Source organism: Benincasa hispida, chromosome 11 (genome assembly GCF_027475165.1).
Source record: "Benincasa hispida cultivar pf3 chromosome 11, pf3_genome.v1.1, whole genome shotgun sequence".
Classification (NCBI taxonomy): domain Eukaryota; kingdom Viridiplantae; phylum Streptophyta; class Magnoliopsida; order Cucurbitales; family Cucurbitaceae; genus Benincasa; species Benincasa hispida.
In genome coordinates, this window is record NC_143488.1 from 43737681 (window position 1) to 43753313 (window position 15633).

Consider the following 15633-nt stretch of genomic DNA (forward strand, 5'->3'; position numbering starts at 1 on the left):
CTCGGACAGTTTTAATGAATTCTTTAACTCACATGGAATAATACACGAAAAGACCGCACCTTATTCTCCTAAAACGAACGAAAAAGTCGAAAGGAAAAATAGAACTTTAGCTGAGCTAGTAATTGTTATTTTATTTAGTTCAGGAGTCGCGTCTTATTGGTGGGGTGAAATCATTCTTACTATGTGTTATGTCTTAAATAGAATTCTGAAATCTAAAAATAAAACTTCACCATACGAAATTATCAAGAATAAGAAACCAAACTTGTCCTACTTTAGAACATGGGGTTGTCTAGCCTTTGTAAGGATTCCTAACCAAAAAAGGAGAAAGTTGACTAGTAGAGCTTACTAATGTGTCTTTATAGGTTATGCCTTAAATAGTAAAGCCTACAGGTTCTATGATCTAGTGAACCAAGTGATCATTAAGTCAAATAGTTCTGATTTCTTTGAAGATAGGTTTCCTTTTAAATCAAAGAATAGTGGGGGCTCTGGTTCAAGTGGTATAACCTTAGTTAGAAATTCTAACCCTAGAGAGGAAACTGACCTAGAACCTAAAAGAAGCAAAAGAGCTAGAACCGCCAAAGATTTCGGAAACGAATTCCTAACCTACAATGTAGAAGAATACCCTAAAGATCTAAGAGCTGCCCTGCACTCAGTAGATGTCAACCTATGGCAAGAAGCCATAAATGATGAAATGAACTCACTTGAGTCAAATAGGACTTGGCACTTAGTAGATCTACCTCCAGAATGTAAGGCAATAGAATGCAAATGGATCTTAAGGAGGAAACTTAGACCTGATGGGACTATTGACAAATTTAAAGCCAGGTTAGTAGCGAAGGGCTTTAGACAGAGAGAAAACGTAGATTTCTTTGACACCTTCTCCCTTGTCATTAGAATTACGTCTATTATGTTCTCTTTCGCTGCCCTTTATAACCTTGTAGTACATCAGATGGATGTAAAAACCGCTTTCCTAAACGGTGAACTTGAAGAAGAGATTTACATGGAACAACCTAAGGGTTTTGTTGTCCATGGTCAAGAAAATAAGGTGTGTAACTTAGACAAATCTCTCTATGGACTAAAACAAGCTTCTAAGCAATGGCATGAAAACTTTGACAACTTTATCCTATCTAAAGGTTTCAAGGTCAATGAAAGTGACAAATGCATCTACCATAAGTTTGATAATAACCTCTGCACTATCTTATGTCTATATGTAGATGATTTATTGATCTTTGGGTCGAACTTGCATGTCATAAATGATGTAAAATCAATATTGAGTGTGAACTTCAACATGAAAGACTTAGGAGAAGCTAGTGTAATCTTAGGTATAAAAGTAAATAAGTCTGAAAAGGGAATTTCTTTAGATCAATCTCACTATATAGAAAATATTCTAAAGAAATATAATTACTTTGAGTGTAAACCAGCCTGTACTCCTTATGACCCTAGTGTCAAGTTGTTCAAGAACACTGATGACAGTGTTAATCAATCTAAGTATGCGAGCATCATAGGCAATCTTAGATACGTTGCCGACTGCACTAGGCCTGACATAACTTATGTTGTAAGACTACTTTGCAGGTTTACAAGCAGACCTAATAAAGAGCATTGGAATGCTATAGAAAGGGTCATGAGATACTTAAAGAAAACTCAAACCTAAGATTACATTATCAAAAGTTTTCCGCTATTCTGGAAGGGTTCAGCGATGTTGATTGAAACTCTCTTTCGGATAATTCAAAGGCTACAAATGGATATGTCTTTAATATAGCTGGCGAAATTGTCTCTTGGAAGTCCAAGAAACATACTATTTTAGCCCAATCTACGATGGAGTCAGAAATGACAGCACTAGCGACAGCTAGTGAAGAAGCAGGCTGGCTTAAAAGTCTGCTATCAGAGATTCCCTTATGGGAAAAGCTGGTACCAGCCATATTGATCCATTGCGATAGTACTGCAGTAATCGCAAAAGTTCATAATCGTTACTACAACGGAAAGAGACGTCAAATACATTGTAAGCATAGTACCATTAGAGAGTTTCTCACTACTGGTGCAGTTAGAATGGATCACATATGAACTGATGAAAATTTGGCAGATCCTTTGACGAAAGAACAGGCCAGAGAAAAAGTTTTTAGAACCTTAGAAAGGATGGGACTCATGCCTATCGAAAAATGAATCACAGTGAGGAAAACCCAACCTGTAGACTAGAGATCCCAAGAAACAGGTTCAACGAGTAATAACTGATCACTAGTGATATATATTGAATCATGCTAAACCAAACACAGAGTTCCATTTTTATGACGTAAAGTCCAAGCATGATATCCTGAAGCGTAAGAAAATTTGAACTCAGTTCTTAATGAGATCTATATTTAATGACAAGTGGGGTACCCAGCTACCGGAGTACCCTTGATAAACTCACCTGTGTGAATGTAGAAGTGAGGGTTGCTTCCTATGGAGTTTTTAGGCAAACTCTCTAAAGCATTCACTAAACTGGAATTCATGTGTTAGGCCTTAAAAGCACGAGCTTTCGTACTACACCTTAATGACACTCTGTGTGAGATGCTGTCAGATAAAGTTCAAAACTAAGGGTTACTCTAGTATATTTTGAATCATCTACACTATGTAAAGGTTCAAGTCGTAAGACACCTTTGCTTATGCACATTGTTGTATAGACTAAAATTGTTCGATGAAAATCTTTCCTCTCTTCTCGTTTTGTTTGAATTTCCAAGTGGGGGATTGTTGGGTGCAAATTTATATTTAAAACGGTCCATTGATTATATTTAAAACGGTCTGTTGATTATTTTTAAAATGATCCATTAATTAATTTTAAAACGGTCAGTTGGTTAATTTTTAAAACAGTCCGTTGATTAATTTTAAAATGGTCCGTTGACTAATTTTAAAACGGTCCGTTTCAATGTTGAAGGCCTATAAAAGGCGAGGCCTTCAGCAGTTCATCATACACGTAATTCATTTTCTAAATTCTCTATTCAGTTTCCTCTCCTCCTCCATCTTAGCTTTTCGAGCAGTGAGTTTAAAAAGGGTGTACGTTTCGATCAGTAACGATGCATTTTTTATCGGTTTCATTTGGCTATTTTATCCTGGGGACAACGTGGAAATTTTCAGACCTGCTTGCACACTTGGGCAGAGCCGCGAAACGTCTTAAAGAGAGCAAGCTCTGCGACTCAGCCTATAACGAGTTTCTGTTTTTCAGGTTTTGCTCTTTGCTTTACCGTCGTGCATTGACGGCTTACAGTTCGTTGTTTTGAGGCCCTGCTATTTCCAACAGTTTCTTTTTTATGATCCATTTGCAACCTATTGCTTTGCAACCAGGGGTAGGTCTACCAAATGCTAAGTCCTATTTGACTCAAGAGAGTCCATTTCATTATTTACAGCTTCTTACCATAAGTTAGCATCTATAGAAAGCAGGGTCTTGATCTTCTTCTATGTTATAAGTTTGGAAGTCACTCCCAAAGTCCTTGACAATTCTTGTTCTTTTGCTTCTCCTAAACTCTAGGTGAACTACATCATTAGAAGTTAGGCTTCTAACAAGTGGTAGACTACTAAAACTCGAGTCCCCACTATTCCTAAATTCAAAAGAAAATTTATCCTCAAAGAAGTCAATATCATTTGACTCAATGATCACTTGGTTTACTAGGTTATAGAACCTATAGGCTTTACTATTTACGACATAACCTATAAAGGCACACTCATAGGCTTTACTAGCAAGCTTTCTTTTTTTAGGGTCGAGTATTCTTACAAAGGCTAGACATCCCCAAGTTCCAAAGTATGACAAGTTAGGTTTCTTATTCTTAAGAACTTTGTAAGGTAAAGTTATGTTTTTAGATTTTAGTATTCTATTTATGACATAACATACGGTAAGGATAATTTCACCCCATCAGTAAGACAGAACTCCTAAATTAAGAAAAATAACAATTACTAATTTAGATAGAGTTCTATTTTTTTCTTTCTGCTTTTCCGTTCATTTCAGGATAATAAGGTGCAGACTTTTCATGTATTATTTCATGCGAGTTATAGAATTCGTTAAAACAGTTTAAGTCGTACTCAACTCCCCTATCACTACGAAGTCTCTTACCTTTTCGGTTAAATTGGTTTCCTTCTTCAGTCACAAAAAGTTTAAAAGCATCAAAAGCATCACTTTTATTTTTCAACAAATATATGAACGTGAAATCCGAATAGTCATCAGTAAAAGTGATAAAGTATCTTTTACTATTCCTAGTTAAGACACCATCGAATTCACATAAGTCAAAGTGTATTAAATCTAAATGCTCAGATTCCCTAAGTACAGATTTATGCAAAATATTAGTTATTTTAGTCTAACTGCAATATTCACATTTATCAAATTTATTCATAGATAACTTAGGAATAATTTACAACCTAATCATATTACTAATTAATCTTTTATTAACATGACAATTCTAGCATGCCAAACATTGAATGAACACAGCATAGAAACATAAGATTTTATTTTATTTAATTCTAGGTTTAATTTGCGCATGCTCTCAGTTGCATAACCCTTCTCTACGAATACATTATTCTTAGTGAGGGTATATAAGTTTGCCCCTATTGTCTGAGTGATGTCAGCCTTATTGAGGAAATAGCCCGAGACCAGATTCTTTCTTATCTATGGAGTGTGTAGGATTTCCTTCAAAGTGAGAGCCTTCCCAGAGGTAAACTTCAGCTCCACCTTGCCGATTCCAACAAGTTTCGTTGAGTGGTGATCCCCCAACAGTATGTTTTTATCCTTAGTTTCAGTATAAGATTTAAAGAGACTAAGGTCATGACAGATATGACACGTAGCGCCAGTGTCTATCCACCATCCTTCAGAGCCATTGATCATATTTACTTCTGTGATCATGGCTACTAACAGCTCTTTTGTCAGGTTCACCTTCTCAGCAGGACAATGCCTTGCCTGTTCCTACAGTTCCTAGCCATATACCCAGGTTTGTTATAGTTAAAATAGAGAAACTGTACCATTTCTCCAGATGGTGGTTTCTGCTTCTTCTGATTGTTCTAGTTGCTAGATCCACGGTTCTGACCTTTCTTCTTGGTTCCTTTTCGCTTTTGGTCAGGTTTCATAGCAGCTGAGTCAGGCTTTCTCGATACAATGTTTACCTCCTCACTCTAGTCCTGCTTCCGAGATTCCTCCTCAATCCCCAAGCAGATGATCATACTCTCCAAGGAGAACTCCTTGGTTTTATGCCTTAAGGTGTTCTTAAAGTCCTTCCACAATGGATGCAATTTGTCAATAACGATAGCAATTTGAAATTGTTCATTCAAGGGCATAACTTTGCTTATAATTTCATGGGTTATCTTTTACAATTCATGGGATTGGGCCTCCACATATTTTTCATATGTCATTTGGAACTTCAAGTAATAGCTGACAACATATTTTTTCGAGCCGGCCTTCTCAATATCGTATTTTTTCTGTAGGGCATCCTATACTTCGTTTGCTTTTTCATTGTACTATAATAATCATATAAATTGTCAGCCAAACCGTTTAAAATAAAATTTTTGCATAGAAAATAGTTTTCTTCCCCATTAGCTACATCTCTGATCTGTTGTTCGGTCGGATCTTCCATTGAAACAGTTGGCTTCTCTGTGGTGCAGAAATCGACAACCTTCTTGACGATAAGGAAGAACAACATCTTCTGCTTCCAGCGGTTGAAGTTTGCTCATTCGAATCGGAATAGACGGTTGAGGTCGGAGGACATAATGTCCTTCTGGGAAAGAATCATCACAACAGCGGCATATAGACAAACGTCTTAAAATTTTTAGAATGACAACCTCCAGTGGACGGAAGATAGGTACAATCGAACAACGTCAGGCATCGGAATTGAACCTACAGAATGAAAATTGTTACAGATCGAGTCACAAAACTCACTCTTTTTAAGACGTTTTGTGGCTCTGCTCTTTTGTGCAAACAGTTCAATAATGGTCATGCCATCCCCAGGATAAAATAGCCCAAACAAAATTGTCTCGAATGGAACTAGATTGGAACTGATCGAAAAACGCACACCCTTTAGAAACTTAGATGCTCGAAAAACGCAGCATGCAAAGAGAGAAGAAAAATGAGAGAAAAAGGAGGAAGTGAATTGTTTGTAGTGTGTAAAACTAATGGAAGAGGGCACCTTTTATAGGCCTTGAAGGCCAACGGTAACTCAAAACGAGAGGGGAGAACACATGTAGCCTCTGAACGTGTGAAATGAATGGGGAGAAAAGTTTCAGTGTCTGAATGTGTGCGAAACGAAAGAGGAGAAAAGTTCGCACGTATGAAGATTGAAAGAAATTTTCCTTGTCTTTATTTTTAAATAAATAATAAAAATTAAAGAAATAATAATAAAGATTAAAAATATTATTATTATTTTTAAATAAAAATAATTTCACTCACCTGGCCTGACCGGACGACAATGGCCACGTGCCACCATACCCATATTTGTCTATCTCCTCATTCCCTCTAAAACATAGGTATCCCCAAACCCACGTGAGAGTTCCACTTTTGTAATCTTAAGAATGTAGGTTTCTCAAAAATATATATATATATATATATATATATATATATCATTTACTTAAAAGTTTTTCACCACAAATATGCATTTGAATTGTACAGAATCTTGTAGATAAATCATAGCTTATAGCTTATACTTGATTGGTGGTTGTAATGAGAAGGATTTTATAAGCACAAGTATATAATAAGCCATAGATTTGAACTTACAGTCAAGACTCTATAGCAAGTAAATCTATATTGATTTCTTCACTTTCAAAACTACCATCCCAATCAAATAACTTTTTAGTATTTCCATGTTAAATTGAAATCATTATGGAAAAGTAAACGAAAAAGAAGAAAAATTGGAAACAGTCTTCTAATCAGCTATGATTTCTTATTCAGAACTCCAAAAAGAAATCTTTTAAACTAATTTCCATATATGCCCTCAAGTCCAAGTTTTTACTTCCACTTATAATTGGTGTTGATAAGCAACAATTAGAAAAGCAGATCCTAACCAGTCAGATGAATGACAAGAGATAAGAATGTCAAAAATAATAAACTTGAGGTAAGGAAGTGAATTTTACATAGTAAGCATTAGTACCTCCTTCCACACATCATCTGAAAGCAAAAAAAGTTCAACTCAAAGCCCCTCTCTAACACACTGAATATCAAACTGTAATTAGTACGTCGAGGACTTGAAGAGGCTTTGGACGGTGGCCATCAATTCACAAAACCGTATGACATACCCTATTGATCTCACCTACTTAATATATTGAGACATCCACTTGAAGCCATCACCGTAGCCCATTTTGCGAACAATACTGCACATGAATACCTCTAATGGACGTACGTTCGAATCAGCCAGATTTACTTTTCCCTTGCCAGTGGTGAAGTTGGTCAAACCGAGGTGGTAGCGCAATTCATCCTCTGAGGCTGCATATGGAATGTCAATCTTGTTGCCCAAAATAAGGAATGGCACACTTGCAAGAGACTCATCGGAGAGAAGAGCATCGAGCTCTTTTTTCGATTCTGCAAACCTCTCTTTGTCAAAGGCGTCAACCAGGTACACAACAGCATCTACCTGTTATATCAATTTTCATTTCAAATTAGAAGCTATTTCTAAAGACCACAGTATTTGGCGAAAGCTGAAAATATACGCAAAAACATCCACCACATAGCATTTCACACTCCAAACACAATGTAATTGCCCAAAACCATAAGGACGACCAAGATCCATGGAAATCGATTATGGTGCAAACTGGAGAAAATCAAACACCAAACCAGGCTACAAAACCAGCACTGAAAAAATGCTTTCTTGCTTTAAAAAAGTTAATTATAAAAATTTTAAAAAATAAAAATAAAATAAAAAAAAGACCAGATAATCAAGAAGGATGACTGTCGCTTGAAGAACTTAGCTAACTTTCTTTGGATACATTGTTACAAGAGTTGGATAAATTTCTTTTAAATGCTTACACTAACTAAACTAAAGGAAATATTATTCCCCTGCTAACCAATTACTATTAGATGTATACTATTTACAAGTCTATGGCAGATGAGCAAATTATGATAACAAGAGACTGACAAAAATTACTGATTAGGTAAGTATCACACAACAATAAGTAAGAATTAAGATGAACAACAGGTGCAAGATATATCCAAAACTGAGTGAGTAATAAGCAGCTGAAGAAGGAATCTGGGTTTTATACAACATAAATAAAATAAAGAAAGGAACTAGTGGCATTCTTATTTCATCAATGGAAGAGGAAGAGCAGAGGAAGATACATATAAATTATAATTATATAAGTATGTATATTAGATGGAAACCCAAGTCCAAGATATTTTACAAAATAATCTCATACTATATCAGCTTGTAGTTTGGACAAAATATGTCAAATACTAAGTTCATAAAACTGTACGCAAGGATTCCTAGCTATCAGTTAGGAATCAGACGTGCTAGTATTCTAAAAACATATGAGAAGCCGTAAAAAGTACAAGCATTGAGAGGTAGTTCTTCTTCATTTCATAGGAAATTGGTTATCATCAGAGGCTAATGCCCAAAAAACTGACCTCAAAAGCAAAGAAATCAACAAAAAGGGAAATAGAAAAAGCTTGAGTTTGAGAAGAACAGCGTTGTCGGTTACCTTAGCATAATAATCCTTCCAGACTCTACGAGCAATTTGATGTCCACCCAAATCAAAGGCCTTGAATTTGATTTTTCCAATACTCAACTCCTCGGAGGTGGGGTACTGGGTGGGCTGGTGCTGAACTAACCTCTAGAACAAGCAAAGAAAAAAAAACAAAGAAAGAAACAAAGAGCAATAACCAAGGCAGATCATGAGAAAGAAATGAAACAAAACAGATGGTTTATACCCAGATCGTAAAAACAAAAATGGAATAAAGGGAAAGGGAAGAAATGAATTGAAACCTCGTCTTTCAACATATGGAGGAGGGTAGTTTTTCCGGCATTATCGAGGCCGAGAAAGAGGATCTTGGCCTCCTTCTGCCAGAGACCGAGGGAGGCCAAGACGCCATAGAACCAGTCAATGAGGAACATTGGAGGAGCGGATTGAAAGCAGATCGGAGAGGATCTAGGTCGGCGATTGAGGAATCTGAATGCTTTAAGGTCTTCGATCTGCTGCACAGAAAGGAATTTGGAATTGGGAATTGGGAATTGGGAATCTGGGGAATTTGGAAGGAGAAGATGAGAATACGAAAGGGATAGAAAATAGAATACAGCTTTTTGTTTGTTTGGCTTTGGGTGTAAACTCTAACGTAAATTACAGCGTTCTCCTTTCTCATCTTCGGGTCCATTTCCTTCAAATTAAATTCCGGCTTTTTTTTTTTTTGCCTTTTTAAATATTAATAATTAGATTTAAATCTTATTTTACTCCCTAAATTTTGAATTTGGTTCTATTTTCATCCTAAACTTAAAAAAAAAAAAAAAAAAAAACGTTCATTCTAATCCTTAAATATTTTTAAAAATATTTATTTTGATCTTTATCATTAAAATTATGTTAACTCTTCAACCAAAATGTGAGAGAACTTGTATTTTTGATGACGAGGCTAAATATCAACAACCAACACACTAAAATATTAAACGCCCAAAATTTTGAATTAAAAATATCTTTTAAATTCTCCTAGTTTGTCACCTTATTCAAAATTAAAACTCTAGATTTTTTAGCATAGCTAACTTATTTGGTAATCTGGTCTAGAGGTGTTCAAATAATCCAACAATTCGAACAACCTGAACTACCCAAGCCAAAATGTAAGTATTGGGTTGGATTAGTTTTGTTCTTGGGTTGATTGAATTAAACTTTTTCTATTTTTGTTGGGTTAGATTGGGTCGTAGGTTGGCTAAAAAAAATTGGGTTGACCCCATCTAACCCGAATTTTATATATATTAATAAAATATATAAATATATTTATCTTTGTTAAAAATTTGAATACTTTGTATGGATTAATTTATGAGTTTTTAATATTTTTCTTTTAAAATTGTAATGATATTTGTCTTTGTTTAAAGTTTGCAATAAATATCATAAATAATTGGTATTTAGCATTTGAGTTTTGTGATATTTTAGTTATTATTCATGTATTTTATATAAATATAAATATTTTTAATTACAAAGAAAAAATAAGTTATAACCTGACAATCCAACTTAACTCAACCCGAATTTTAAGGGTTTGATTGGGTTGGGTTAGAGACTTTATTTGGGTCATTTAGGTTCCCAACCCAACTGTTAACTCTCAAAAAGAGTAATTATTACGTCCTTAATCTCATTATTATTGAATAACTCTCATGCTTAAAATGTCTAATTTGTAGGTAAATCGATCCTGAAAGACAAGCATGTCATTTAGATGAAAATCGAGCCAAAAAGAAGCAAAAATGGGAGTTAGATATACCATATTGAAAGAAGAAATCAAAATTTTCAAATTGCCCTTAAAGGCAGCATTTCAACCATCCCTTAACCCTCACATGACGCTGAGAGGTAGTAAGTGCCACCTTTGGGACAAGCAGCCAGTGTCGCAACGCTCCAGCACAACGCTATTGGATAGAAGCATGCGAACAGGGCAGCGTTGCAATGCTGACTAGGGCACCGCAACACTTTGAACTTCAACGGAAATGTTTCTTCTGTGCACGCGCAACGCAGCATTGCTCCCCTCCTTCAACACTTGAGGCCTGCTTCGGCAAAGGCAGTGTTGTGGCACTGCGATCATATTACAAAAAGAAATCTTAGGTTCTAACTGAAATGGGTGAAGAGAAACAAGAGGAGAACGAGTTAGAGCCACGATTGGAATGATTTTTTTAGAGTTTTCACCCAAATTTTCTCATTCTTTCTTCTTCATCTTTCAATCTTTTTCATTGTGCCTTTCAACTTCTCAAATGTTGTTGTTGATTTGAGGAAAATGCAAGGCTAAGTAATTTTTCTTATTGGGTTTGGTAGTTTGTTCAATTTCTTGAGGATGTTTAATTGATGATGCTAAATTCTATGAACTCTTGAGTCTGATTTGGGTTATTTTTAATAGAATTTGATAGAATTGATCTAACAAATCGTTTTTATTAGATTCTTATATGCAAAATCCACATGGCGCTATGCATAATTGTAGATTAGGTTGCACGAATTAAGGATGCATGTGTCGGCTAAGACTTTTTCTGAACTCACACTTGTTTGCCCTAGTTTAATCTTGCTCAATGAATCATGCTACGAGTCTAGGCTTTCCAACTTATAGGATGTCACAACGCATGAACCCTAGTCATATTGTGAATCAATTTTTGCTTGGATTGTGAGAAGGAAGAGTTTAAAACTAATTTAGGGTCAAATTGATTAATCTCAGATTTGACTAAATAGGCTATTAGTTTAACTAATAGGTTGTGGAGTTCATGGAATCGGCATTGTTTCTTTGCATCTAATGATTGAAATTGAACATAATGAACTATTCCCAATAGCTCTTTTATCGATTCATTTCAATCCAATTATACGTTTTAATCTCATTCAAACCTTAATTCTTTGCTTGTTTATTTTTAATTCAGTTCTTTACAAACCAAACCAACCCCCCCTTCTCGCGTTATATGGAATTCTTTCATCGTACTAGCTAGTTCATTGTTTTCCTGTTGATTCGACCCCGTTCTTACTTCTTTTACAACTCATTTGGTGTAAGTTTTAAGCTTGGTGAACATATATCTTTTGTTTAATTAGAGGATCGAAGGTGACAATGCATCTATAATATCCGATTATAAACAAATTGGCACTGTTGCCGGGGAAACTTGACAAATAGCCTATAACAATTTTAGACTTATGAATACAAAAAGAAAAAGGAAAAAGGAAAAAGGAAAAAAGAAAAAAAAAAAAGAAAAAGAAAAGAAAGTGTGTTATTAATCTTCCTTTGGTGTCTAACCCACTCCTTTTAGAGTGTGGAGTTTAACTTTTTTGCAGATATTACTCGAGAGGAGAGGCGAATCCGAAGGAAACAAAGAAGAAAGACACTGAAAGAAGAAAAAGACCATCAAGTTGCTGGCAATCCGATAGGAGTAGAGCAATAATACATCATGGCAGAAGAGGGCAAGGAGAAAACTTTTAGGGAGTTAGCTGAACCAGACATAGATCAACAACCCCTGTGCATTGGTTTTCCTCCAACCACTGTGCCATTCAAGCTCAAGCTTGGTTTGATAAATATGTTGCCTATCTTCAGAGGAGTTTTCGGGGAGAACCTGCACAAGCATATAAAGGATTTCCACGTAAGTATGCAACCTGTGGGGTTACAGAAGAACAACTAAACCTTAGAGCCTTTCCGTTTTCATTACACGATGGTGCTAAGGATTGGTTATACTACTTAGCCCCCGGGTCTATTTTTACTTGGAATTATTTGAAAAAGAAATTTCTTGAAATTTTTTTTTGACCTCTAGAGCCAATCGATTAGAAAGGATATTTATAGCATTAAACAGAATTTTGGAGAAACATTATCTAAATACTGGGAGAGATATAAATGTTTATGTGTTAGTTTTCCTCATCATCAGATATCTGATCAATTACTGATCCAGTATTTCTGTAGTGGTTTACTCTCAAGTGACAGGAGATCCATTAATTCTACGATTAGAGAAGCTCTTGCTAATAAGAATCCTAAGGAGGCACGGGAGTTGATCTCATGCATGGCTGAGAATGATTAGAATTTTGGAATCGGGGCTACTGAATTTGAAACATTTTCATCTTCTGAGGTAAAGAAATTGAGATCACAACTATCTAACATGACTGATCTTGTTACGTAGATGGCGTAAGGAGGAGTAGCCCAAGTCAAGAGCGTGACTCTACTGCTTAGTTAAAAAAAATGGCCCATTTGATTCAATTCATGAATTAGCCCACTATGAGTTTGGAGCTTGCGATGCGATATGACACTCATCTGAAGCATGTTCTCAAGCTCAAGTAAATGCAGTTGGGGGTTACCAGAGAAAATATAACCCTCATGTCCCTGTTTACAGCCAAGGATGGTGGGATCACCCCAACCTCAAATGGGGAGGTCAAGGGCAAGGACACCAAAATTCAAGTCACTTCAATCAACCATGACCATCTTCTTCAAATACGTCATTAGAGGAAATTGTTAAAACTTTAGCTGACCACTTACAAAAGGACTCCATCCAGCTGTCACAAAACAACAAAGCATTGCAACATGAGACAATGATGGGGTTAGCAAATCTGGGTACTCAGGTTACTCAACTGGCCACAACGGTGGACCATCTAGAAGTTAAGAGTTCGGGAAAGCTACTACTCAACCGGACCATGTTAATGTGAGTGCCATCACACTTAGGAAATGGGAATGAGCTTCCATCTTTAAACTACCAGTTGTCATTCCATCAAAACATGGTAAGTCCAAAGAGGAAACTAAACAGGAGAGGAAATCAATCAGAATGGGAAAACGGAAGCAAAATATGAGGCACCACCATCGACTCCTAAGGTAAGTACGTCTTCTTTGCCTTCAATTAAACCTTATGTACCTAAAGCTCCTTTCCCTAGTAGGTTGGAAAAACCGAAGCAGGAGATTAAGGATGAAGAACTCATAGAGATGCTTCAGAAGGTTTAGATCAATATCCCCCTCTTAAATGCAATTCAAAAGATCCGAGGTACTTTAAGTTTTTCAAGGAGCTTTGCACGAAAAAGATGATAGGTAAGGATAGAAAATGTGTGGTGGTAAGTGAACGTATGGTGGTAAGTAAAAACATTTCGGCCTTATTTAAAAGAAATATGTCCGAGAAAGTGTCGTGACCCAGGTATGTTTACTTTGCCCTGTGTTATTGGCAATAGAGTTATTCGGCATGCCATGCTTGATTTAGAAGCCTCCATTAATGTTATGCTTTATCATGTATATGAGGATCTTAAAATGATTTGCAAAAAACTACTGTGTGCATTCAATTGGCCGATAGATCTTATATTCAGCATCTAGAAGTAGTTGAGGATGTTTTGCTTCAAGTAAAATACTTAGTTTTTCTTTTTGACTTCTACATTTTAAGAATGGATGACATTAGTACACCTGCTTTTTAAACCATTTTGTTAGGGAGATCGTTCATGACAACTGCCAAAACAAAAAATGATGTTGATAAAGGATGTCTCTCTATAGAGTTTGACGAAAAATCTGTCTCATTCAATATGTATGATGCAATGAAGTTTCCTGAAGAATATCTGTCTCTATGCATGATTGAAACTCATGATTTTGTGGATGAGATTGTTGCATGATGATGATAATTCTGATGAGTTGATAACCTCCTATATTGATTTGGATTCACATGATCTATCTCTTTCTTCTGTTAATGCTAGCAACAATGATAAACTTTCTTCTGATATTAGTCTTGGTAATTCACAGATACAAGGGATTGAGTTAAAAGTTCTCCCTAATCATCTAAAGTACGTGTACCTAGGCGAGGGGAACACCTCTCCTATAATAATCTCCAGAGAACTAACACCAAATCAAGATGGCTATTTAGTGGAGACATTGAAAACATATAAGAAAGCCATTGGGTGGACCCTTGACAATATTAAACGGATAAGTCCTTCTTTCTGTATGCATAGGATCACTTTGGAGGACAAAGCCAAAGCTTAATACACACTAAAGGGATCGTGGTGTTTTTACGATGCTCTAACGGTTGCGACCAGGTCAATACCAAGATGAATGGAGTGAGTATGTATGAGTGGGAGAAAGATATATGTCAACATTCCTACAGTCTCCTTAATTAGTTTGCAAAGTGAGATTTCATACTCGATCTCATGGTGCCCTGGGCGTATCCTCCCTTCAAAAGGTGTTTGTATGGATTTAATATCAAGGCAAATCTCCAGTAATGTTTTTGCACCAATATAGTTTTTCCCTTCAATTGACTTATTGGGACAGAACTATGGGATCTAAAATTGAGGGTTACAATTATAAGAACTATTAAATGAGTTAATGTTTTCTTGACTAAAATAATGGTAACTAAACACTATGGGAATAAGAGTTATTCTGGAGTATTGTTTGGTTGAGAATGTTTCAGTTCAGTGAAGGAATAATTGACTACCCTTTGGTGGTTTTTTGTTCTAAATCATTGAAGTATCATTGCAAAATGATATGAGTTTAATGGTTTTCATTATTATTCTTGCTAAACTATATTGGTTTTTAAATAGTTATGTTATTATCTAACTTATATTAAATTTTGTTTATTTCAACAAAAATGACTAGTGCGATAATAAATTTGCTTTCTGTTGATAAACTTACTGGCGATAATTATACAACATGGAAAAGTAAAATTAATACTATGTTGGTAATTGACGACTTGAAATTCGTCTTAATTGAGGAATGTCCTCAAATACTTGCCCCTAATGTTGCACTAAATGTTCGTGAGGCCTATGAAAGATGGATTAAGGCAAATGAAAAGGCCTGTGTATATGTCTTAGCTAGCTTGTCTGAAGTTCTAGCCAAGAAGCATGAGAACATGGTCTCTGCTTGAAAGATCATGGAATCATTATGTGATATATTGGGATAGCCATCCACATAAATCAAGCAACATGCCCTCAAATTCATCTTTAATGCTCGGATGCAAGAAGGGACCTCCATTAGAGAACATGTTCTCAACACAATGGTCCAATTCAATGTGGCTAAGATGAACGAGTTGGTTATTGATGAAGCCAACT

At 35.8% G+C, this 15633-nt stretch overlaps 1 protein-coding gene across 1 annotated transcript; it reads right to left on the minus strand.

Annotated features, from left to right (window-relative positions):
• Positions 1 to 7026: 7026 nt before the first annotated feature.
• Positions 7027 to 9317, minus strand: LOC120092223 (small COPII coat GTPase SAR1A). Its single transcript, XM_039050495.2, has 3 exons — positions 8913 to 9317; positions 8629 to 8760; positions 7027 to 7568 (listed from the first exon to the last, which is right to left on the minus strand). The coding sequence occupies exons 1-3, from the start codon at positions 9039 to 9041 to the stop codon at positions 7248 to 7250; spliced, it is 582 nt and encodes a 193-aa protein (XP_038906423.1). The 5' UTR covers positions 9042 to 9317; the 3' UTR covers positions 7027 to 7247.
• Between the last annotated feature and the right edge of the window lie 6316 nt (positions 9318 to 15633).

Coding starts and splice junctions, on each gene's coding strand:
- LOC120092223 (XM_039050495.2), bottom strand. CDS start 9,041: ATGTTCCTCATTGACTGGTTCTATGGCGTCTTGGCCTCCCTCGGTCTC. Junction 8,761..8,912: donor TCCATATGTTGAAAGACGAG/GTTTCAATTCAT, acceptor TGCTTGTTCTAG/AGGTTAGTTCAGCACCAGCC. Junction 7,569..8,628: donor GGAAGGATTATTATGCTAAG/GTAACCGACAAC, acceptor TTGATATAACAG/GTAGATGCTGTTGTGTACCT.